Below are 24974 nucleotides of genomic sequence, written 5' to 3'. Positions count from 1 at the left end.
TTTAACTGAAAGGACCTACCAAGTATTAACCACAGTAAAGGATAAAAGATCAATGAAAAGACTACATTTCATAACAGCACTGATAAAAGTAAATCCCTAAAAGCTTCCAGAATACAAAATAAAAGAGGTTAAACAGACCCAATGTAAAAAAACCAGGCATGAGACTGGTATCAGCTTTTCAACAGCGACGCTGTAAACTACAAAGCCCTCAATGTTCTGGGGAAAATTATTCCCAATCTAAAATTGAAATCTGGCAAATTTATCAATTATGTGTGAGGATGGAAGAAAATAGTTTTTCACATATACTTGAAGACTCTAAAAATGTATCTCTCATACATTCTTTCTGAGGAATTTACAGCACAGTGTGCTCCAACAAAACAAGAGAATAATGTAAGAAAAAGGGGAAAACATAGAATCTAGGAAACTATTGGTCCAAACCAGTAGGGTAGGGAAGTACATCCCAGGTTGACAATTTATAGAAGGTTTAGGGGTGGGGATCAGAACTAACTTAAGGACAACAGCTTTGAAAAGAAGATTCCAGAAAAAAAACTCTACCTACCTATCTATCCACCCATTCATCCATCTATCATCTATATACCTGCCTACCTACCCATTCATCCACCCTAGCTATAGATAAGTAGATCAGTAACACAGGGGATCAGAGAAGGAAAACTCTGACTCCAAAAAACCTCCGCTGCCTTGCGGCATACCTCTTCAGGGGAAAGGCTAAGGGAGTAAACCCCGACAGAAAATCCGGAGCCGGAGTCCCTAAGGCGGTTTGACGTTGTAGTCAACACCGGCAACTCCTGCGGCGCACCTGAAGCCAAGCTGTATTGACTCCGTCTTTCCCTTGGACCCTTCAGCTGCGAAGAGAGGGGGGGTCTGCTGCATGGGCAACAGCAGACCCTCCATATCACCCTGCCCAGGCTCTGTAGCTTCAGCTTCACTGGAGAGGACACTCCAGCGTCATCACAAGATGTCGATTCAACACGGGAGGAGACAGATACCGTGTCACTCCCGAGTTGGACTGCACAGCCATTCTCGGCGGTGCAGATAGACTCTTAAGAAGCTACACCATCGTCTCTCGAGATGGACGGCTGCCGACGAACACAGGGGAACAATTTTTAACATAATTCCTGTTGAGTTCGATTTTTCAGCTGTTTTAGACTTAAATAGGCAAGCTGATTTCAAAACTGCAGTTAATTTTTCTTCTATCACGTTAAGTTTTTCTCTACAGCTTATCTTAATGCAACCAACTCTAGGCTGGATTGAGCCTGGACCAAGGGAGGCACTAGTGCTCTCCTATTGGCTGAGGGCAAACCCCCCTTGAGTGGGGAGGGGTGGGGGATGACCTTGGAAACCAGCGACAGGTTTATACTTGTCTAGGCTATTCAGTTACACATGAGACAGTGTGGTGAGAGGTTGTGTGCCACTCTGCATAGTGAATCGTATTCCGAAGTGTAGTCCGAGTTCTTGTCTTTATACAAGGAGTTAGCAGAATTTATTTTTTTATTCACATACGTACTTATTTCCTTTCCTTCAGATCATGTCTGCCTCTGCTATTTCTCATCATAAGTGCCTAAACAACCCTGATTCATTTTGTTGTATCTGTGGCAGTTTCACCATTCCCAAACGATAAACATCAGTGCATGTGTTAGGCAAGCTTATTTTGCAAATTTTAAAGTAAAACTTGGTGATCAAGATAAGTCTTGGGCCCCTCACAAGGTGTGCAAGCAGTGTGTCAAGAGTTTATGGATGAGGACAAAGGGAACATGTGATAAATTGTCATTTGGTATACCTATGGTTTGGAGAGAACCCAGAGATCATTCAAGTGACTGTTACTTTTGTATAGTGAAAACATCAAGATATAACAAGAAAAATAAATGTAAAATAGAGTATCCTAGTCTACCATCAGCTATACGCCCAATGCCTCATTCAGCTGAAATCCCAGTGCCACTTTTCATTGCACTACCCTCTTTCAAAAAACAGGAGTATGGTGAAGAACTAAGTGACAGCAATGATGCAGATTCTGAAGTTGAAGATGACTCAGTTCATAAGGGATTTGATCAGCATGAGTTGAATGATTTGGCATGAGATTTGCGACTATCCAAAAAGGCTTCAGAACTCCTAGCATCAAGACTGCACGAGAAAAACTTGCTTGAAAAAGGAGTATTTCCTACTTTCAATCAAGGGCAAGTGCATTTCTGCAGTACTTTCGAAGTGGCGGTGGCTTTGTGTATTGCCATAACATACACGGTTTAATGGAGGAATTGGGAGTTCCAATCTATGACACAACTGAATGGCGACTGTTCATCGGTAGCTCAAAGCAGAGCTTGAAGTGTGTCCTCCTCCACAAGGGCAATTTATTTGGTGCAGTCCCAATTGTCCATTCAGTTTGTTTTCATGAAGAATATGAGGACATAAAGTCATTGATCTGTTGTAATATCACAAGCACAATTGGGACATCTGTGTTGACCTTAACATGATCTGCTTCCTTCTTGGTCAGCAATGCGGATACACCAAGTAACCCTGTTTTCTGTGCATTGGGTGGAGTCCAACTGGCTTCTAAGATCTGACCTCAAACCTGGTGATCCAAACAGTCTACATGAGCCACTTGTTGACAGAAAGAACATTATATTCCCACCTCTGTACATAAAACTGGGTCTCATGAAGCAATCTGTTAAAGCTTTGCCAACTGAAGGAGACTATTTCAAGTATCTCATTTTGTCATTTCCTAGCCTGTCATTTGAAAAGATAAAATACCTTAATATGTATGTTTGGTAGAACTTTACTACTTGTACACAATTTGACTTACAGTAACAATTTATAGCTTGTATATAAATAAAATAACTCTAAATAAACAGTATATTCAGGTAATTTTTTCTTTATTTTCCTTTGTATGTACATTTTGTATGATTCTGGGGACAAAGGGAGGGTATACTGTACCTTAAAAAGTTGACGTGATATAGAAAAACTGGGTTCATTTTTGGATTCAGATGCCAATAGTTAGTCAAAAACAAGTGTCAGATCTAACTCAACGAAAATTGTGTTCCCCAGTGTAATGAAGTACAGAATATAAATAGTTTGATATATGACAGATTTTGTATATTTGTTAAAAATTACAACAAAGTTTCATAGAAAACTAAGCAATTGAGAATAGAAAATTCTAAAAAAAAAATAAAAAAGGATTTCATCAGAAAGAACAATATTTGCATGGTCAAGACAAACACTGACTTCATTCAATCAAAATTTTTTTATGCAACTACATGTTTTTTGTTTACGTTTTTTAATTGAAATAAAATCCGCATGAATAAAATCACTGTTTTAATGACTTCAGTGGTTTTTATTCTATTCATATGTTGTACAACCATCACTACTATTTAATTCCTGAACATTTTCGTCACCCAAAAAGAAACCTCATACCCATTAAGAAGTCACTCTACATCCCCTTCCACACCCAGTCCCTGGCAACTACTAATCTATTTGGTCTCTACAGATTTGCCTATTCTGGGTATTTCATATAAATGAATTGATGCAATATTGGTCTTTTATATCTGGCTTCTTTCACTTAGCACAATATTCCCAAGGTTCATGTGTGTTGTAGCATAGATCAGTACTTCATTCCTTTTTATGGCTGAAATAATATTCCATTGCATGGGCATACCACATTTTGTTTTGCCATTCATCAGCTGGTTGGGTTGTTTCTACTTTCTGGCTATTATGAATAATGCTACTACAAACATCTGTGTACAAATTTTTGTGTGAACATGCTTTCATTTCTCCTGGGTATATATCTAGGAGTGAAACTGCTGAGTCACATGTAATTCTGTGTTTAACTTTTTCAGTAACTATCACACTGTCTCCATAGCAACTGTACCATTTTGAAGTCCCACCAGCAATGTATGAGGGCTTCAATTTCCCCACATCCTTGCCAATACTTATATATACTTTTTATTATATCCATCCTTTACTGTGTGAATTAGTATCTCATTGTGGTTTTGTTTTATATTTCCCTAATTAATAATGTTGTGCTTATTGGCCATTCTTTGGAGAAATGTCTATTTAAGTCCTTTGCTTATTTTTTAATTGGGTTGTTTGTCTTTTTGTTGTTGAATTGTAATAGTTCTTTATATATTCTGGATACTAGAACCTTATTAGATATATGATTCATAAGTATTTTCTCTCATTCTGTAGATCGTATTTTTACATTTTTAAAAAATGATTTTATTTATTTACTTTTAGAGAGAGGGGAAGGGAGGAAGAGAGGGCGAGAAACATCAATGTGTGAGAGCTACATCAACCAATTGTCTCTTACATGCCCCTAACTGGGGACCAGGCCTGAAACCCAGGCATCTGCCCTGACTGGGAATCGAACTGGTGACCTTCTGGTTCTCAGGCTGGCACTCAATCCACCGAGCCACAACAAGGCCGTATTTTTACATTCTTAATAGGGTCCCTTTGATGCCATATGATTCCTGATCCTTTACATATGTTGGACTTGTTTAATATCCCTTTCTGGAAGCTTTTAGGATGTTCTGAAATTGACTCATTTTGGTAGGTCCTCATGGTTAGAAGATATGAGCCCTTCAACTACATATGAGAACTACATTCTCTTCTACAATGGCCAGCAATCAATAGATAAGGTCTAAAACTGATAGAGAAATGGTAATAACAGCATAAATTTTGGAAATAGAGAAGTACTAGGCACAACAGATAGGAAAGTTGACAATTACCACTTATAAAGGGTGTATAAGAATGTGACAGAGGCCTACTTTTAAGACTTCTAGTACTATCTTCTTTAAAAGCCATGATCATGGTTTGAGAGGGGAAAAAAAAAAATTACACTTAGTTTTCTAGTTTTTAAGTGTATGAGTGTGTGGCCACTTGTCCTCTGGAATATTCTCCTCTGACCAATCACTTTCGCCATCACCTCCTCTCTACTGCCATCTCCATTATCCTGCGGTTCCCTAGCTTTGTACGTATTACAAACTTACTGAGTACTAAATGATGTTAAGTTATGATGAATTTTAGTAACAACAAGGAACAAAACAATTCAACTAAACAAATTTTGAAGACTGAGCTTTAAATGGAAGCAAGTTGTTTACAAATCCTCCCTGTAGAGCTCACATGATCTTTCACTTGTAAATTAATCTGCTGGCATTAAGAATAACTTATTCTCCTCTTAAAATTCTTTTGCAAATTTAAGAGTATTTTTTTCCACCTTTTTTGAGGCAGGAAGAACTTACCCTGACTCTCTCCATCTGAGTGCGAAATGGATACAACAACTCAAACAGAATGAGGCCTAAAGAAAAGATGTCCACTTTATGAGAGTAGTTGTTTCCATGAATCTGAAATCCCAAATAAAAATATTAGAAAAACATTAACAGAGATAATACAATAATGTGGTATTGAATAATATGGCATTGGTGAACCCCAAAGTTGACTTAGTCACTTCTTTGTTTAAATGTAATTGTATGTATGAAAATGTTAGCAAAGAGTTAAATCTTGCAAGCCTCTTTTCTCCACCTCACTGTAGCAGGAGTAATTAAACTACTCAACATCACAGAAGGAAAGCCTAGGAATAGCTCTGAGATATGGATCAGTAAAACAGGCCTGGCAGAAACTTGGAGACTTGCAATGCTAAAACAGTTTGTAGGAGCCAGTAAAAGCTGCTCAACTACCCCTGAGGTGAAGTTTTTCAAAGTGAACACTATCTAAAGCAGATCTCTCATTTCTAATCATTTTAGCCCTCACCCATTTTTATGAGAAAATCTTCATTACTCCAAACCACTAATCAACTGTGGTTAGCCCTCATTATGGCACTTAATTATGGACCACTCTGCATTCTTAGTTGTAGTTTTCATGTACCTATTTCCTATTCTTCACAACTAGTCCTGGAGGGAAGGAACCTGCTTCTTTTGTAATCCCACTCCCCAGCAATGGGCTAAGTATAGACAAGGACCTCAATAAATGCTTATTTTTTATAATAAAGATAAATTACAACCCAAATACTCTTATACAAAGCTTCATTCAAATTAAAAGTGACCTTGGTGGGGTCAGTAGAACCCTTTTATTTATGAAAATTACTTTAGGCACATAACTTGTCATTTGGCAAAACTAAAGTGTCCCTCTGGAATGCATCACACGTGCATTTCTTCACTGGGGAGTCACAGGCAGTAGCGGGAGGACAAATCCTCCACAGCCTTCTCTCTAATCGCCACTTGATGCCTGTGTCTCCCTCCTTACTCCCGCAGGCTGCCTGCCTCTGTGCTTATAGAGTATACAACATCAGATGGAAAGCGTCAAAGTCGCCACCAACTGTATCGCCTTCCTCTCTCTTCCCTTACTTCTTAGCCCTGGACCTCTAGGGTACAGTGGAAAGGACACTCTCTTACAATATTTGGAGAATATAAACTAACACACCTTCATAAAAAGCAACTGGCAATACATGTTTACTCCCACTTGATGGCCCTAATTAATTCCACCCACACTAGGGCAGATGGAAATGGGGACAGAGATTTGTGCACAGGGTTAGCTATGTAAGTGATACTCCCAACAGCAAAAATTACAAGTAACTAAAATGTCCAAAACAAATATTGAATAAATTGCTTAACAGAGAAAATATTATGTAGCCAAAAAGATTTTCCAAGAACACTACCACAGTGGAAAATGCTTACATTTTAGTATTATACCCAAAAATTGACACTAGAATTCCAACTTTGTTCTCCAAAATAAAGTACATATAAAAATGTTATAAGATACATGTGTGTATTATGTGTATTTCATAAAAGGAAATAACTAACCACTGCTGTTAATGGGTTAGAGTTTTAGTTAAGTGATTTTTAGTTTTTCTTTATACATTCCTATATTTTCCATATTCACTACCTAAGAGAATAGATTAACATATAATGAGGTGAAAAAGCAGTATTAAATACATTTAAAAACAAATGTTGCTGCATGAAAACATACAAAGTAATCTTTACAAAATATCTAAAAAATAAGAAATTAAGTACAAATCTCAAGATGGGGGGCACAATATAATATATGCCCTTATAGAGTTTAATTGATTGTTTTATCATTGCATAACCCTAGAACTTAGGCTGTATTTCCTGGTAATTACACCAAGAACAAAGCGTGGTCTTTGCTCATTTTCTCCTAGAAAGAAAATTAAGGTCTTTGATTAAAAAAAAAAAAAAAATTTAAACAATGTCTTAGTACAACTTCTGAGGATTGAGTAAGACAATTTATACAAAGTATTTTGAGAAATTTTTAAAGGTGACATTTGATAAACTGACAGTTTCTGTATTTAAGAATACTGAAGAACAATAAGAGGTTTATTAAGAGAATTAAAACTGTCCATTTTTAACTACCTGATTTTTGTCATATACTGCCATGACAAAATCTCTAGAGCTACCCTTAATTTTCTAGTATCTTCAATAATTATAAATATGGCATCACTTGTTATCAATATCTTCTTTTCTCAGATGGCGAACCTTACCTCCAACAAATGCATACACATGTGTACACACACTCACAAACATACACGTCAGCTACAAGCCAAAATACAATCAGCACAGCAATGTATATGTGTCGTGGCTGCCTACCTGGTGTTTTATCTTTTCAATGATACTCATATTTGCTCATTCACCAAACATTTATGCTGAATTCTAGGCAATGCTTTGGGTGTTGGGGATAAAGTAAGAAAAGAGATAAGGTGTGTCCCTCATTTGATAGCTTATTATTTTAGAGGGGAAGCAAAATACTTTCTTTTAGAGACTTAAAAAAGCTATGAGAAGTATAAACAGTATAATGTGATAGATCCTGATAGGGAGGAGAGGGACAGTCACCTATTTCACACAGGGCTCTGGGATGTGGGGACTCCATTGAGTGAGCCCTTCACATGCACCTGCATCCAGGTAGAATTCCTTTTATGTAGTCATTCTTAATTTGTTGTCACAATACTTAAAAGTGTGAAGGTATATTTCCAGCCTCTTGAATAATGGTGAATTAAAAAAGAGCTATTAAAATAGTTTAATATTAATTCTAATACATGCCTATGTAGAAAAACTGGAAAACAGAAAAGACCAAAATGCAATTCAAAGCCATCTACACAGAAGCAGTGACTGTTGATATTTTATGGCTCTTCCTTCCTGCCTTTTTCCATATAGATGTAAATACATATTTACAGTACTTTGACTAGGATGATTCAATTGCTCGTGCCAACATATTTTTTTTCTGCTCAACCCAGTTTGGATACTTTTGGTTGCAAATGATCTACTATGTGTAATAAGTCTCTTATAAATTAAAATCTCTGCCACATGTATCATTCTGGATTTCTAAATTTATTTGTGGTTTTACCCTTTTGAGTGGATTTGCTAGGGAAGATTATCTTTTTTATTTAAAAATTAAAATCTACCATAATGTTGTTTCACTGATTCACCAGTCAGAGTTCTTATTCCTGTTTAACATCCTGCAGCTTCCTGCCTCCTACCAAGCAGAATGCTAAATCACTTACTCAGTAATGTGCTAATATAATGAAGGCCATTCAAATAAATTTATCTCCAAATAGAATGTTGATAGCTTTCCATGAATTTCAGTATTTTTTCATTTCTTTCATTGTTTTCATTATTTTTATTTATTTATTTTTGAGAGAGAGAGACAAAGGGGGTGGGAGGAGAGACATCAGTTTGTTGTTCCACTGATTTATGCATTCTTTGGTTGATTCCTGTATGTGCTCTGACCGGGGATTGAACCCACAACCTTGGAATATCGGGACTATGCTCTAACCAACTGAACCACCTGGCCAGGGTCTCTTTCATTATTTTCTTAATACTTTATTATTCACCCAATAGTTACTTAGGAATGTGTTCGAAATTTCCAGCTGGCCAAAACAGAAGCAAAATTAAACAAAAACCTAAAATCAAAACAAACCACTATCATCTTTTTTAATTGCATTGTGATTATAGCAAAACATTCACAAGTTCTGTTTTCAAATACGCTGATGTTTCTTTGTGGTCTAGAAGTCTGAAATGAAAGTTTATCTTATTTTACTCTATTTATCAATAAATGTTCAAATACTAACTACAAATAAGGCCTACTATATTTTTCATCTAGCTTCCCTGGATGGGTAACAGAATGGCCCATGCTGGTGTGACTCACTTGGTTGGAGCATTATCCTGTACACCAAAAGGTTGGGGGTGTGATTCCAGGTCAGTGCACATACCTAGGTTGCAGCTTCAATCCCGAGTCCGGGCATGTACGGGAGGCAACCAGTCAATGTTTCTCTCTCACATTGATGTGTATCTCTCTCTAAAATCAATAAGCATATTAAATCTTCTTAAATTAAAAAAAGTGCAAAATGAACTAAGGATAGGATATTTAACAGAGTAGAAACATTCAATGACATAGTTTTAGATTCCACAGGGCAAATAACTTTTAAGAAACTATCACTTATTGAGTTTTGATGCACTATCAAAGAATAATACCCATAATTACCTGAAAATTCTATTAAAATATTCTTCCCTTCCCAACAACTACTTTATCTGTGTGAGGTCAAATTTTCTTCATTCAATTCACACAAAATAACAGACTGCAACAAACTGAATGAAAAGCAATGAGAATCTAGGTCCTTTAAGTCAAATATTAAAGAGATTTGTAAAAATGTAAACAAATGCCACCCTTCTCACCTTTTGGGGGGGGAGGAGGATAATTATAAAAATATCTTTAGGATGAGATAGGTTTAATATTGTAATTAATTGAATTAATAAAATTTTATAAATTTTTCAGTTTTAATCTCTAGTATGGCAAATATTGATAAATAAAATCCTGTAAGAAAATCTCTTGGGTTCTCAATCATGTTTGCAAATATAAATAGGTACTGAGACCATAAAGTTTGAGACAGGCTGATGTAAACATAGATAAGCTTGTGAATATGATTAGCCTGGTGGTGGGTGGGCATGCTCCTGTGAAGCTCCCAGGACATTCGGCTCCTACCACTTGTCTAGCCTATCAACCTTTATTTCCTGACATAGTACATTCTGGAAGTTGCTTGTGAATTATTATAGAAGGCAGCCTAGGACAGTATCTTGGGCTCCAGCTGGCTTTGAAAACAGTTCCTACACAGTTTACACAAGATGAACTGGGGTTAAGTTTGGGAGAGAGCATTCAAAGTCTCTTTATAAATTTCTGGTTGCTGTCAGGTTCTACCTCAGAGGGTAAGCATGTTTTATGAATAGTGAATGTTGTTTTAATTCATCCCAATTCAAGTTGTAGAAACTGTCCCCTAGCTGTGTTGCCTGTGTAATACTACTATCAATTTTCATATTTTCAAATTATATTTTATTGGATATTTTATTAAGTAGAACATAGATGAAGATTCATGGGGGATAGCTGGCTTGCTGTCATGCTAACTAAAAATACATTTTTAATTAAGAAGGAAAACAAAAGCACCTCACCTGCTCTGGGCTCATATACAGTTTGGTCCCCACCTGTCCTGTGTGTCTGGCATATGCTGGCATTGGGGTCAGAACCATCTGCTCTTCCTCATCCTGGTCCATTGCCGTCACTAATCCAAAGTCTCCAACCTTGACCACATCATCCACTGTAAAGAATATGTTGGAAGGCTGGAAAAAGTAAAAATCACAATGGATGTGTACAGAAAAGGAGAGCAAGTAAAGGGAATTTATTAAAATGGCAACAGAAAATAAATATAAGAAACTAAATATTTTCAAGGATGTTTCTCTTTAAAATGATGTAATATGAAAATAAAAGCAATTCTTCCATGCTGGACAAGTACTGTGAATAAAGAAAAGGGAAGGGTAGCAGAGGGAGTTAGAATTTACATTTAGCCATTTATATCATGAGTTAGCAAATTGTATCTATTTCAACCCTTAAGAGAGTCATATTACCTAGGGCCCAGGGTACTTAATGCTCAATCTATTATTCTATATAGTCTCCCTCTGTCAAGTTTCTCTACATTTATGACTGAAGCCACAACTATAAAATAGTAAAAATATAGCAAATGCACATATTCCACTTAAAATAAGCCAGAAGCCATTCTAAGCTGTTTACTACCATTAACTCACAACCCTATTAGTTCTGTTAGTCCTTCATTTTACAGATGTGAAAATGGAGGCCCAGAGAAGTTTAGTAAATGGCCAGATAGTAGTAGGTGGTGGAGCAGGGATTCAAACTCTGGCAGTCTGACTCCAGGAGAAAAGGAATGTCTGCTTCCTTATCACAGATCCAGCAGTCTGTGTAGTTCATGCCCTATGGTAGCTTATCACTACTATTTGATATGTAAATGAAACAGACTGATATTCAGGTTTATGTCTCACGAGGGAAAAGTAGGCTATCAAGGAGAACAAGAGTTCTTAACTGCAACCTTGTGCTGCCTCTTCTAACATCCATATGCTCCCATGTATTCTAAGACCCCTGTCCTGAGTTATAAACTCTCATATGCAACTGTTTAAAAGACATAGCTAACCAAATTTCTCATGCGCCCCTTAAACTCAAAGAAAAATGTGTATATTAAGTAACTGGTTCCAACCAAATGATAAACCTGTGGCATATTCCAACAGCCAGCATTCTCTCAAGTTAGGGATATCTGGCCTGTTGGAAGTTGCTCTCTCCCTTCCAGCCAAAATCAATCATCTCTGAACTTCTCATTCAGTGCAGAATAATTCCTGGCAATCATTTTTGGCCCACATCAAAATCACTGAAGCATAGTGATTAGATATAATTCAACAACAATTACTTTGGAAAATAGTAATTATTTCTAGTTAGTATCCCTGTTATTCCAAACTCTTAAAATATATTCAAGGATTAAAAAAATCCACTGCTGACTTTAAGAAGAAAATTACTCATTCAAATAGCTACTTTGGTGTCTGAAACAAATTTGTGGTTATGTGAAATTGGAACTATTGTAACAATATAATCAATAAAGAAAAGCTGGGGGAAAAAAAGAAGCTCTTAGGAACTGAAGGCTGAATATGAAAGGCTATATTCAATAAACATTGAATATTCAAAAAAAAATAAAATTTGTGGTTATGTGAAACAAAACTGAAAATACTTAAAATGAGGCTAGGTCTATCATGAATTTTAGTGATATCCAGCAGAAAAATATTTCTGTACTTATACACATCTACGTTTACTATGATGATCAGTATGAGCATATGGAATATGGCAGAAATTAAATAAAAGTTCATATACTTATTTCAGAAGCATATACTGAAGAAATACTGCATGCCTTAGTAAGAATCTTATATAATTTAGTATATCACCTTCCTACAATATTCAATATTGTATATACTGAAAATAGAATCAAAGGTTTTAGAGTTGCAAACAATCACCTGGCTAACCATTTGCCACCTTCTACCATCCAGCTTCTCATCTCCTTCCCCAAAACCTAAAAAGTTCTAGAATCAGTGCAAAAAGAATGGAGCTTGCCCTAATTCAGAGCTGGGTAATGAATGGTGTCTCTCCTTCTACTTGGTCCCTTTCAATGTGCTAGTAAACCATAAGAAAACCGTATACTTGGATTTTACATAAGATTTTTTTTTTCTTCAGGAAATTAGGAATATGTTTTACTGTAAAATGGACATAAACACGTCATAGAGGAGATTTCACAATTTGCCCGAGGTTTTTAAATCCTGAGATTTCTTATTTTTTGCAGCAGCCATCTTCAGGTTATGTTCCCAGATGCCTGCTGCTGATGCCTTCTCTCTCCCCCACTCTTAGGGGCGCTTTTGCTAAAACCTGACAAACACTGCAAGCACTGCACAGAACGTCAGCCGGAGAACCGTGGGCACCGACCTTGAGGTCCCTGTGCATGAGCCCCTTACTGTGCAGGAACTGCACCGCCTCTGCGATCTGCAGGAAGATGCACAGGCACGCGCCCCGCTCCCTGTCCGCCATGCTGCATCGGCTGTTCATCCAGTCCTTGAGGTTCTCTTTCCTGCACAGCTGCATCTGAATGTAAAGGTACACTTTCGGTGAATTGGGCTGCAGTTGGTTTGCAGTGTTCTTAGTGAGATCTAGGCTTAAAGTGGTTGGTCTTGGAAGAGAAATAGACAAAGCAGGTTCTGAAGATCTGCTACTAGAATGTGTGGTAGCAATTAGTTTATTAGCACAATTGCCAACATGCAGTTGGTTAGTTTTGGGCTCTTCTTTACTGGATGCGTTATCGCAGCCTGAATCTTCAAATACTATTGAAGAGGAGGTTCTCTCCCTTGACCTTGCAAAAGGAGCAGCTTCTGAAGAACAAAGTTCAAAGGAGTGCCCCTCATCACTGCCATCCATAGTACCATCTTCCACATCACAGTCTGTAAGGCAACTGTCTTGGACGTTGTACACTGCACCTGCTGACTCACTAATGTCTCCATAGTCTGGTCCTGAAAATTCCAGTGGAGAGAAGTGGCTCTCAGATGAATTTGTATGACCACAGGAAATCCCTACTGAAAAAGACCTGCTTCTTTGTTGCGAAGGAGCTATGATTTCAATATGTTCCTTTGTAGAGAAAGGATCCATTCTGAGTATTTTAACTGATGGTGCATCCACTGGACTAGGAGAGCTAAGTGGCCAGTCTGTGCTACAAGTGGGAAAAATACAAAAGGATGAGAGTAAATATCCATCAATTAAATTATGTGAACTCTACCCTTTGTTTTAAAGCTTCAACTACAATAAAGTCAGTTACCAAAACACAAACCACGTACAGATTAAAATAAAAACATTTGAGACAAAGAACACTACATTCTATCCATTTCTTCTAAAAACTTAATTTAAAACATTAATTTCTATTTGGAACTGCTCCCTTGGATTGTCACGCAGGAGCGGCCGAGGTCTTTGTGTGAAACACAAAGCACAAAGAAAACCAAGGACAGGACCTCGGCTATGACTCTGAAGCCCTGTCCACGTTAGGGCAGGAGCTCATAGGGCCTGCAGACAAGAGGCCACTTCACTTGATCCTTCCATGGTCTGGCTCTTGGCTGAGTCTATAACACACTTCACTGTAGCAAGGGCTGTGCCTTGTAGTTTAAGGTAGGAATTTTACTCCAGCTGATTGGTAAACAGTCCATTTGCAACCTGCTTCCTTTTCATTCTCCTTTAGTAGTTTTTAAAAGGCCCTCCCTCCTATAGCACAAAATACTTAATATAGGAATTACGTTCAGGTTGTATAAGTTTATATATTTTCAACTGCAAATAGTTGAAAATTACTCTAGAAAGGAGTTGTAAATTGTTAACTGCTAAGAAAGTGAATTAACATTTAAAAATATGTAGACAAAAGCATATGATATCTCTTATTAAGAAAAGCCACTGTAAATCCCACAATGAATTACAATTCATAGAGCTCTATCTACTAAAAAATTTAAAAATTCATGATCTGGATCAATGATGTCAGCCGCATTACAGTGTAAAAGGACCCCCAGGTCTCTTCCCTTTAAGTTATAATAAGATGGAGAGCTGTAACTCAAGAGACTGATTCTCTGCTCAACACAAAAACACATCTGAGAGATCCACGTATTGAGACAGCTGAAGGTGGTGGGCATATCGCGTGAACAGGGGAGACAGAACTGGGAAGGACAGAGACAGGAGTCAGACCCAATCAGGCACTTGCCATGGCCCCAGCTGATACAATACCAGTGAAGGGTTGGGGGAGAGACCTCCTACTGGGCAAACTGAAAAGGCAGAGATAGCAAGCGGGGTACACACTGAAGCTGAGCCAAGGATCAGGGGCAGAGAAGTGGTGCAAAGTGTGGCAGCATTCTAAGGCCCACGAAGGATTCCACAGATGCAGGAACATGCCCACCCCATCTTACTCTGGCCTGCCTGGTAGTAAAATCCTCACAAACAGGAAAAACTTTCCAGCCTAAGTGGTCTGTACTCAATGCAGCTGAACCTACTAAAAAGAAAAAAAGCGAGACACCCCAACTTGCTTGCCCCCACCCACCCCCACTCTCACACATCCAGTGAAACTTGGTAGCAACGGTGTCAACTCAGACGGATCAGCTCTATCTGCAGCTTCTGGCTACAGGAAGGTGGCAGTGGGAACACACGGCCAAGAGACCCACAGAGACCCAGCACATCTCATGACAGCGGTGGTGCCCAGAGAAGAAGGCAACTGGGTCATAACGGTAACGTCCGCCTTCCAGGGGATATGGGACATTTTCCATGGCTGATGTGGCACTGCCCCACAGATATCCTGGAAGATCTAGCAGCGCAGGTAAGAAAAAAACAGAAACTTGTGCTTCAGCACCACCTACTGGAAAACAAAAGAAAGACTTCTACGTATCAACCTGCTCAACAGTGGAGTGAAATACTCCAAAAAAAAAAATCATTCCCACAAATGCCCAGGCGGGAAAATAACATATCAAGCACAATGAATAACCAAGGTAACAAGGCAGTTCAGAAAAAAAAAAATCCCCATGTGGGAAGGCCACCAATCCCCCACTCTTATTAGGGATTTCTGAACCCAAGGGTAGGTAGGATGATGACCATGTCCAGCTTGAGGCAGCTAGAGGAACATTAAACCTTCGCCCATTGTCCTTTATAAGATTATAAAGGGTGTTAAGTCTGGGAGGGGGAATTGTTACAGAGTGGGGGTCCCCCCACCAAAAAACAAGAAAGAAAGAAAGGGAGGGAGGGAGGGAAGGAGGGAGGAAGGGAGGGAGGGAGGGAGGGAGGGAGGGAGGGAGGAAGGAAGGAAGGAAGGAAGGAAGGAAGGAAGGAAGGAAGGAAGGAAGGAAGGAAGGAAAAGGAAAAAAAAAACCTCCAGAAAATAAACTTAAAAACGTGAAAGACTGTGATTTAAATCACAGAGAATTCAAGAATGCAGTTCCAAAAAAACTCAATGAGATACAAGAAAACTGAAAAAGCAATTCAAAGAGCTCAGAAATAAAACCAACAAGCAAAAGGAGTATTTCATCAAAGAGACCAAAACTAAAAAGAGAACTAAAAATAAATTTTGGAGCTGAAGAACTTAATAAAAATCTAGAACTGAGACACATACATTAAGAAGGGGGGAAGCAGAGGACAAAATCATAGAATACCAATAAACTAAAATAACAGACAGAAACACAAAGGTAAAAAAACAGTGGAGACACAGAACTACCAGAAAACAAAAGATAAAATGGAGATAGGAAATCCTTGTATATCAATAACCACCCTAAATGTAAATGGGCTGAACTCACCAACTAAAAGGCATAGAATAGGGATGAATTAGAAAACAACAACTATAGGCTGCTTTTAGGAGACACATCTCAGCTACAAGGACAAATATATATCCAAAGTGAAGGGGAGCAAGGTGATAATCCGAGCAAATGGAATCCAGAGAAAAGCAAGTGTAGCCATACTTTTATCAGACAAAATAGCCTTCAAGATAAAAAAGGTAACAAGTGACAAAGATGAACGTTTTAAATGATGAAGGGGACAATACATCAAGAAGACATAATACTTATTGGTATACATGCACTCAACCTGGGAGCACCAAAATGTATAAAGCAACTACTAAAAGAACTAAAGGGAGAAACTGACAAAAATACAATTATAGTAGGGGGCCTAAATATCCCATTGATGGCAATGGATAGGTCATCCAAAGAGAAAATCAGTAAGAAAATATCAGCCTTAAATGACACATTAGATCATTGAATATCAGTATTTACAGAGCTTTTCATCCCAGAACAACAGAATGTAAATTCTGTTCTAGTACACATGGAACATTCTCAAGGATACACTATATGTTGGGGGCACAAAACCAGCCTCAACAAATTTAAGAAGACTTACATTATACCAACCATATTCTCTGATCACGACAATCTGAACTGGAAATTAACTGCAAAAAAGAAAAAAACTGGAAAAACCACAAATATGTGGTGATTTAACAACATGCTACTAAACAACAATTGGGTCGAAGAAACAAAAGAAGAGGTCAATAGATACATAGAAAGAAATGAGAATGACAACACAAAATATAAAAATTTGGAGGATGTGGCAAAAGCAATTAGGGAAGTTTACAGCATTACATACCTACCTCAGAAACAAGAGAAATCTCAAATAACCTAACATTTCACCTTAAAGAAATAGAAAAACAAAACCAAATGAAGCCAGAATCAGTAGAAGAATGGAAATAAATAGAGCAGCATTAAATGAAACAGAGAACAAAAAGACAATAGAAAAAATAATGCTCTTCCGACCAAGATGGAGGCCTAGACTGACACACTCTGTCTCCCTCCACAACTAAGGACTCGTCGTCGTCGGCAGCCGTCCGTCTCGAGAGACGATGGTGTAGCTTCTTAAGAGTCTATCTGCACCGCCGAGAATGGCTGTGCAGTCCGACTCGGGAGTGACACGGTATCTGTCTCCTCCCGTGTTGAATCGACATCTTGCAATGACGCTGGAGTGTCCTCTCCAGTGAAGCTGAAGCTACAGAGCCTGGGCAGGGTGATATGGAGGGTCAGCTGTTGCCCATGCAGCAGACCCCCCCTCTCTTCGCAGCTGAAGGGCCCAAGGGAAAGACGGAGTCAATACAGCTTGGCTTCAGGTGCGCCGCAGGAGTTGCCGGTGTTGACTACAACGTCAAACCGCCTTAGGGACTCCGGCTCCGGATTTTCTGTCGGGGTTTACTCCCTTAGCCTTTCCCCTGAAGAGGTATGCCGCAAGGCAGCGGAGGTTTTTTGGAGTCAGAGTTTTCCTTCTCTGATGTGCCCTGACTGGAAGATCAAACCAGCGACACTTAGCTCGCAGGCCGACGCTCAATCCACTAAGGACTACAACTACCACAAAACCATAAATAACCAGAAGTTCCAGAAAATAAAGCTACATGGAAGTCCAACGTATGAAATTATAAAGAAGTGCTCGTCCAGACGGGTAGGAGGGGCGAAGCTGACACGGAGAGGTCAAGCTGTGCTGGCGGCGACAGCTGCAGTGATGGCGGCAGGACAGCAGTAACCACAGACACCCGTATTTAAAGAGGCGAGAAACACCTGGGGAGCACCCCCAGCTGTGGGCCAGATCTGTCAGCTCTCAATTCCAACACCGGGGAGGCAGACCCTCATTGCTTTGGACTGTGAGGGTCAAAGGACGTGGGGACGGAGGAGAAGGCTCCCAGTCTCTCAATGGAGAGTGAACAGCAGGAATATTTCTTGGAGCCCCACCCCCACACAAAATGTCACAGTGTGATGAGAAGGGTCGCCTGGTAGTGACGAGTGCACGGGGCTCTGCCCCCTATAGCGTAGGATGTGTGACAGCCATGCACAGGAAGCAAAGGTAAACACAAAACTGTCATTATGGCACAGATCATGATAGAGATCCAGGGAACACAGCTAACCAGACAGCAAATATCTAATCTAATGGCTCAGCAGATAGAAAATCTTTCTGAGGCACAGTTCAGAGCTTTGGTTATGAGGATGCTTATAGACCTAACAGCGGATCTTAAACAAGATGGGGAAAGAATGAATGCTAGCCCTGCTGAAATGAATGAAAACACAAAAGAAACTAGTGGTGAGGGAAAGAAAACCAGGGATCAAATCAACAAATCGGAACATAGGAAAGGAAAAACAGTCAACCGGTGCAGAAAGAGGAAATCAAAAGTGAGGAATATTAGGAGAGGCTCAGAAACCTATGGGACAGCTATAAGCGGGCCAACATCTGAATCATAAGGTTGCCAGAAGGTGAAGAACTAGAAATTGAAAAATTATGTGAAAAATAATGAAGCAGAACTTCCCTAATTTGGGGAAGGAAATAAGACTTACAGGACCGGGAAGCACAAAGGGTTCCAAAAAAAACTGGACCCAGGGAGAACCACACCAAGACACATTAAAATCAAAATGTCAAAAATTAAGGATAAAGAGAGAACTTTAAAAGCAGCAAGAGAGATGAAGAGAATTATGTACAAAGGGGTCCCAATAAAACTATCAGCTGATTTCTCAAAAGAAACTCTGCAGGCAAGAAGGGACTGGCAAGAAATATTCAAAGGAATGAAAAGCAAAAACCTACAGCCACGATTACTCTATTTAGCAAAGCTGTCATTCAAAATAGAAGGGCAGAGAAAGTGCTTCCAGGACAAAGTAAAACTGAAGGAGTTCATCAGATCCAAACCACTGTTATATGACATCTTAAAGGGACTTGTTTAGGAGAAAGAGGATCAAAACTATGAACATTAAAATGAAAACTATCACAGCAACGGACAACAGAAGCTAGGGAATCGAAACAAAGGCAAACTAAGTAGGCAACGAGCGTGGGAAAAGAATTATAGGTATGGGGAACACATTGGGGGGAGGTCAGCTGGGAGGGGGAAGGCAGGAAAGGGCAGGAGATGGTACAGGAATTAAGAAGCATAGTAGGAGGGAGTGGAGTAGATAGGAAGATGTTGAGAACTATTGTAGTGGCCAGCAGACCCCCTAGGCACCCCCTAATCAGCTTTGCCTTTAACCTAGATTTTTCTCTGAGCTCTCTTATACAGTTTCCTGCAGCAAGCTGAAACTGGGATTGCATAACAAACGAACTTGGGCCAGGCGAAACCAACTTCCTAGAGAGTGCTGACCGCATCTCCCGACTGCCAAGTCTTGCTGACTTGTTCATACCCTCTCCTCATCCCTTCCGCTTTTCCCTTTTTAACCCATGAGTATAAAAACCCTGTCTAGACCCCAAGCAGGGGTCGGTGCATGTTTGGAGACTTGTTTCTAAGGCTCCGCCTGACCGCCAGCCATCAATAAACCTCTTGCTTACCCTACCCACTGTCTCCGAGTGGTTAATTCTCGCTGAATCTGCCGTAACATTTTTGGAGGTCCAGCAAGATTTCCCACTCCGGGGTACAGTGCCGTCTTTGGCGGACCTCCTGGGGACTCGGTGGACCCCATGCAGTCCACCGAATGGTGACAAGACTGTGGCCACATGCTCTGACTTTTTGAGCATCCCTCGTGTCTTCGCGGGTTGTACGGGGCCACGGTTTCCTCTGGCAGCCCGGTATAGGGAACAGCAACGGTAGACGTCCAGTCTCGACGGACAGGTGAGTAAGGACGCGGGGATAGGTGTTTTTTAGGACACCTATCATCAGTGGGCAAGGTGCCCCTTGGCACCCGGACACAGGGTCGGGTTTAGTTTCCCCTTAGTGGAACTCTGATTGGTCTGAAATAAGCCATTCAATTATTGAGCTTTTTTTGGAATTTGGATCTGCCTGATCACCTGTCAGTCGACATGGGACATTCCAGGGCATAAGTCTGGACCAGGGAGGGACTCAGGGGGGGAATATGTTAACCTCTGTGTGTGTGTGTGAAAGTGGGACGCAGGTTGGCTTGTCTCCAGTGCTCCAGTCTGTGGCTCCACGGGCCTGTGCCTACGGAGTCTGAGTGGGCCCCAGCCTACGATTCCTCAGTCTGTCATACGGCATAATGACTGGATCTAACCTGAAATTTGCTCAGCCAGCCTTAGCTAAGACAGACTCAAGTCCTCACAAGAGGAGAGACTAGGCGGGCATCATTGTGGCTTCCTCTGCGAAGCACCCTTCCTTTGTCTGCACCGAGAGGGGGGTCTGTGCCATCCTTGAGTGGTTTTTTTAGGCACCCTTGTGGTTCAAGTCATTTGTACTGTCAGAACCATACTTTCGGTCAGAATGGGAGGCAAAAGCTACAGTCTTGGACTGTATGTTAAAGAATTTCTATAAGGGTTTCAATCACCGGGGAGAGGGTGATACCCCAATGAACCCAGGCATCTTGAGGACTCTATGTGAATTAGAATGGCCAGCTTTTAGGGTCAGATGGCCCTCAGAGGGAACTCTGGATGTACCCACCACTAGCAGAGTCCAGTGGGTGATTTTTGGAATCCCTGGACACCAGATCAAAGTGATTATATCCTTAGGTGGCTCAAACTTGCAGAGGCGCCTCCCTCTTGGCTTCGGCAGTGTGTTGGGTCCGAGACCTGTGGCGTTCTCCTAACCAGACAAACTCCTAGTAAGAATCAGGCTCCTCGACCGACTCCCCTGCCCTTGGCCAACTCCCCTGCCCTCGGCCCCTGATGATGTCAAGCAACTCCTTCAGCCGCCCCCTTACACCACCAACTCGGGTGAGGAGGGGGAACAACCTTCCCAGCCTTCCCCTTCTGTCCCAGATTCGACTCAGGACGTTCCCTCCCCACCAGCTTCCTGTCTCATATCCAGGCAGCTAATTAGTCCTGGTGAGGCCCAACCAGCAGTCTCCATCCTCTCGCTGCAGGAGGTTGTTAACCCTGGCCCGGGTGATCCGAGAACCACCTTTGTGTATGTCCCCTTCACTACTAGTGACCTTTATAATTGGAGAGCTCAAAACCCCCCTTTCTCAGAGCAACCTGACGCTCACTGGTCTCTGATCTGTCAGTCACACCGCCTGACCTGGGATGACTGTCAGCAACTTCTCCTGACCCTTTTCTCGGTGGAGGAAAGGGAGCTGATTCTGAAGGCTGCTAAGGGAGGATGTGAGAGCCCGAGCTGTAGGGACTGAACAGGAAAAGGAGGCAGTAGTTAGGAAAGTTCTGCCTGATCTTCCCCCTGATTGGGACCCCAGTACTCAGGCTGGGATAGATGCCCTCCGGGCTCATCACCAGGCCCTTCTCCAAGGCATGATCAAGGCAGCCAAAAAGCCCACCAATATGAATAAAGTCTTGGAGGTCATCCAGGGCTCCACGGAGAGTCCCAGTGCATTCCTTGAACGCCTCCGAGAGGCATATCGCATGTATTCACCTTCTGACCCTGAGGCTCCCGAGAATGTCCGCCTCATCAACACGACTTTTGTCACCAAGGCTGCTGCTGATGTCCGCAAGAAATTACAAAAGTTAGAGGGATGGGGGGACATGAATATGGGGTCGCAACCAAGGTCTACCTCAATTGAGAGGAGGTTGATAAAAAGAGACTGCAAAGGAGAAGAGACAGGTTTGGGTGCTTGCTGCTGCTCTCCCGAGAAACCTCAGACTCGCACTTGCCCAATGCCCAGAAGAACAACAAAGGCAAGGAAAAGGGAAATGGAAAAGGCCTAGCTTCTGACCAGTGTGCATATTGTAAGGAAAAAGGACATTGGAAAAATGCCCAAAGTGAAAAAAAAAGCCCTCCTTAAAGGTTATGGCTGCAGCAGACATGGACTCAGATTGAAGGGGACGGGGCTCTCCCTTTCTAGGCCCCCAGGTGCCCATGGTAACTCTATTGGGGGCTGCCCAATGACTTTCTTAGTTTATACAGGGGCTGAAATTTTGGTGGTCACCTTCCCGGTTGGGCCTGACACTACAAAACGCACCAAGATTCAAGGGGCCACTGGGAGTGTAGCACAACCAATGTGCATGGACTAAGGGGGGAAAGGGGGGACAACAACTGGAGGGAGGGAGGGTCAATGGGTGGAGAGGAATAAAGGGAAAAGAAATTGGGACAACTGTAACAGCATAATCAATAAAGCGTATTAAAAATAAATTTATGCTGTGGCTCAGTGGATTGAGTGTCAGCCTGCGAGCCAAGTGTCGCTGGTCTGGTTCCCAGTCAGGGCACATTACTAGGTTGCACATCAGGTCCCCAGTTGGGGGCATAAGTAAGAGGCAACCACACAGTGATATTTTTCTCCCTCTCTTTCTCCTTTCGCCTCTCTCTAAAAATAAAACGAACAAATAATTTTAAATAAATAAATAAATTTAAAAAATAATGCAACAAAGAACCTTGAAAAAATTAATAAAATTGACAAACCTCTGGCTTGACTCATTAAGGAAAAAAGAAAACACACTCAAAATTAGAAATGCAAAAGAAGTTACAATGAACACCACAGAAATACAAAGGATACAAGAATGCTATGAAAGTCTATAAGCCACCAAATTCGATAACCTAGAATAAATGGACAAGTTCTTAGAAATATATAAACTTCCTAGACTGAACATGAAGAACTGGAAAATCTAAACAGACTGATGAACAGTCAGGAAATTGAAACAGTCAGCAAAAACTTCCTAAAGGTAAAAGTCTAGGACCAGATGTGTTCACTAGTGAATTCTACCAAATATTCAAATAAGATTTAATAACTATCATTCTCAAACTTTTCAAAAAAATTGAAGAGGCAATAATTCCTAACTCATTACCCTAATACCAAAACTTGGCAAGAACAACACACAGCACACACACACACACACACACACACACTCACACAATTACAGACCAATAACTGATGAATACAGATACAAAAATCCTGAACAAAACACTAGTAAATCAAATATAACAATACATTAAATTATCATACATCACAATGAAGTGGGGTTCATTCAGGGGCACAAGGATGGTTTAACATATGCAAGTTGATCAATGTGATAAACCACATTAACAAAACAAAGGATAAAAATCATATGATCGTATCAACAGATACAGAAAAAGCATTTGACAAGATACGACATCCACTTATGATTAAAACACTCAATAAAGTTGGTATAGAGGAAAGTACCTCAACATAATAAAGCACATATATGAAAAATCCTCAACTAAAATCATACTCAATGGTGAAAAAATGAAAGCTTTTCCTTTAAAATCAGGAACAAGACAATGATTCAGGCTCTTACCACTGTACACAACATCATACTGAAGTCCTAGTCAAAGCAATCAGGCAAGCAAAAGAAACAAAAGGCATCAAAGGTGGAAACAAAGAAATAAAACTGCCACCTTTTGCAGAGGACATGATTCTGTGTATAGAAAATCCAAAAATTCCACCAAAAAACTATTAGAAACAATAAACAAATACAGGAAAGTGGCAGAATACAAAATCAATATACAAAAATCTGCTGCATTCCTATATACTGACAATATTAGAAAGAGAAATGAACAAAACTTTCCCATTTGCAATCACAATGAAAATAATAAAATACCTAGGAATAAACTTAACAAAAGATGTGAAGGACCTATATATTAAAAACTACAAGACATTGTGGGAAGAAACTAAAGAAGACATAGAAATGGGAAGATATTCCATGTTACAGGTCGGAAAAATCAACAAAGTTATTAAAACGGCCATATTACCTAAAGCAATATACAGATTTAATGTATTTGCCATCAAAATCCCAACAGCATTTTTCAAAACAATTGAACAAAAACATCAAATTTGTATGAAACCACAAAAAATCCCAAATGGTAAAAGCAATCCTGAGAAAAAAGAACAAAACTGGAGGTATCACCCTTCCTGACTTCAAATAATACTGCAAAGCTACAACAATCAAAACAGTATGATATTTGCAGAAAACAGTTACACAAGCCAATGCAACAGAATTGAGAGCCCAGAAGTAAATCCGTATGTAAATATGGGCAACTAATTTCAACAAAAGAACCAAAAAGATACAATGGCAAAAAGCAAGTATCTTCAATAAATGGTGTTTGGAAAATCAGAAAGCCACAATGCAGAAGAATGAAACTAGATTGCTACTTGCCACCATATATAAATATTTACTCAAAATGACTTAAAAGTCTTGAAACAATAAAATAAGCAGAAGAAAACATGTACTAAATTTATAGATCTTGGTCTCAAGGGAAGATTTTATGAACTTGACCCCAAAGGCAAAAGAAAATAAAAAATAAATGACTAGGACTGCATCAAACTAAAAAGCTTCTGCACAGCAAAAGAAACCATCAACAAAACAAAAAGGCACCCAACTGAATAGGAGAAGGTATATGCAAACAATAGCTCTGATAAGGAGCTAATACTCAAAATATATAAAAAACTCATACAACTCAACACCAAACAAACAGACAAACAAACAATGCAATTTAAATGGGCTCTGACTGGTGTGGTTCAGTGGATTGAGTGCCGACCTGCAAACCAAAGGGTCATCAGTTCGATTCCCAGTCAGGGGATGTGCCTGGGTTGCGGGCCAGGTCCCCAGTTGGAGGTGTGTGATAGGCAACTAACTGATCAATGTATCTTGATGTTTCTCTCCCTCTTTCTCCCTCCCTTCCCCTCTCTCTAAAAATAAATAAATAAAATCTTTAAAAAAAAAAAGAT

General features: G+C 40.0%; 1 protein-coding gene across 1 annotated transcript in view; it reads right to left on the bottom strand.

Annotated features, from left to right (window-relative positions):
• Nucleotides 1–24974, bottom strand: part of EIF2AK3 (eukaryotic translation initiation factor 2 alpha kinase 3) — a 100786-nt gene that overhangs the window by 5258 nt on the left and 70554 nt on the right. Inside the window, exons 13-15 of the mRNA XM_090269925.1 lie at nucleotides 12814–13588; nucleotides 10455–10622; nucleotides 5247–5348 (exon numbers count right to left, since the gene is read on the bottom strand). Of these exons, the coding sequence (XP_090126051.1) occupies nucleotides 5247–5348; nucleotides 10455–10622; nucleotides 12814–13588 (1045 nt within the window). The remainder of the gene's footprint in view (nucleotides 1–5246; nucleotides 5349–10454; nucleotides 10623–12813; nucleotides 13589–24974) is intronic.

Source organism: Furipterus horrens, unplaced genomic scaffold, assembly GCF_987537825.1.
Source record: "Furipterus horrens unplaced genomic scaffold, mFurHor1.1.pri manual_scaffold_3, whole genome shotgun sequence".
NCBI classification, from domain to species: domain Eukaryota; kingdom Metazoa; phylum Chordata; class Mammalia; order Chiroptera; family Furipteridae; genus Furipterus; species Furipterus horrens.
The sequence above is the reverse complement of the archived record's forward strand: the minus strand, read 5'-3'. Positions and strand labels throughout refer to the sequence as shown.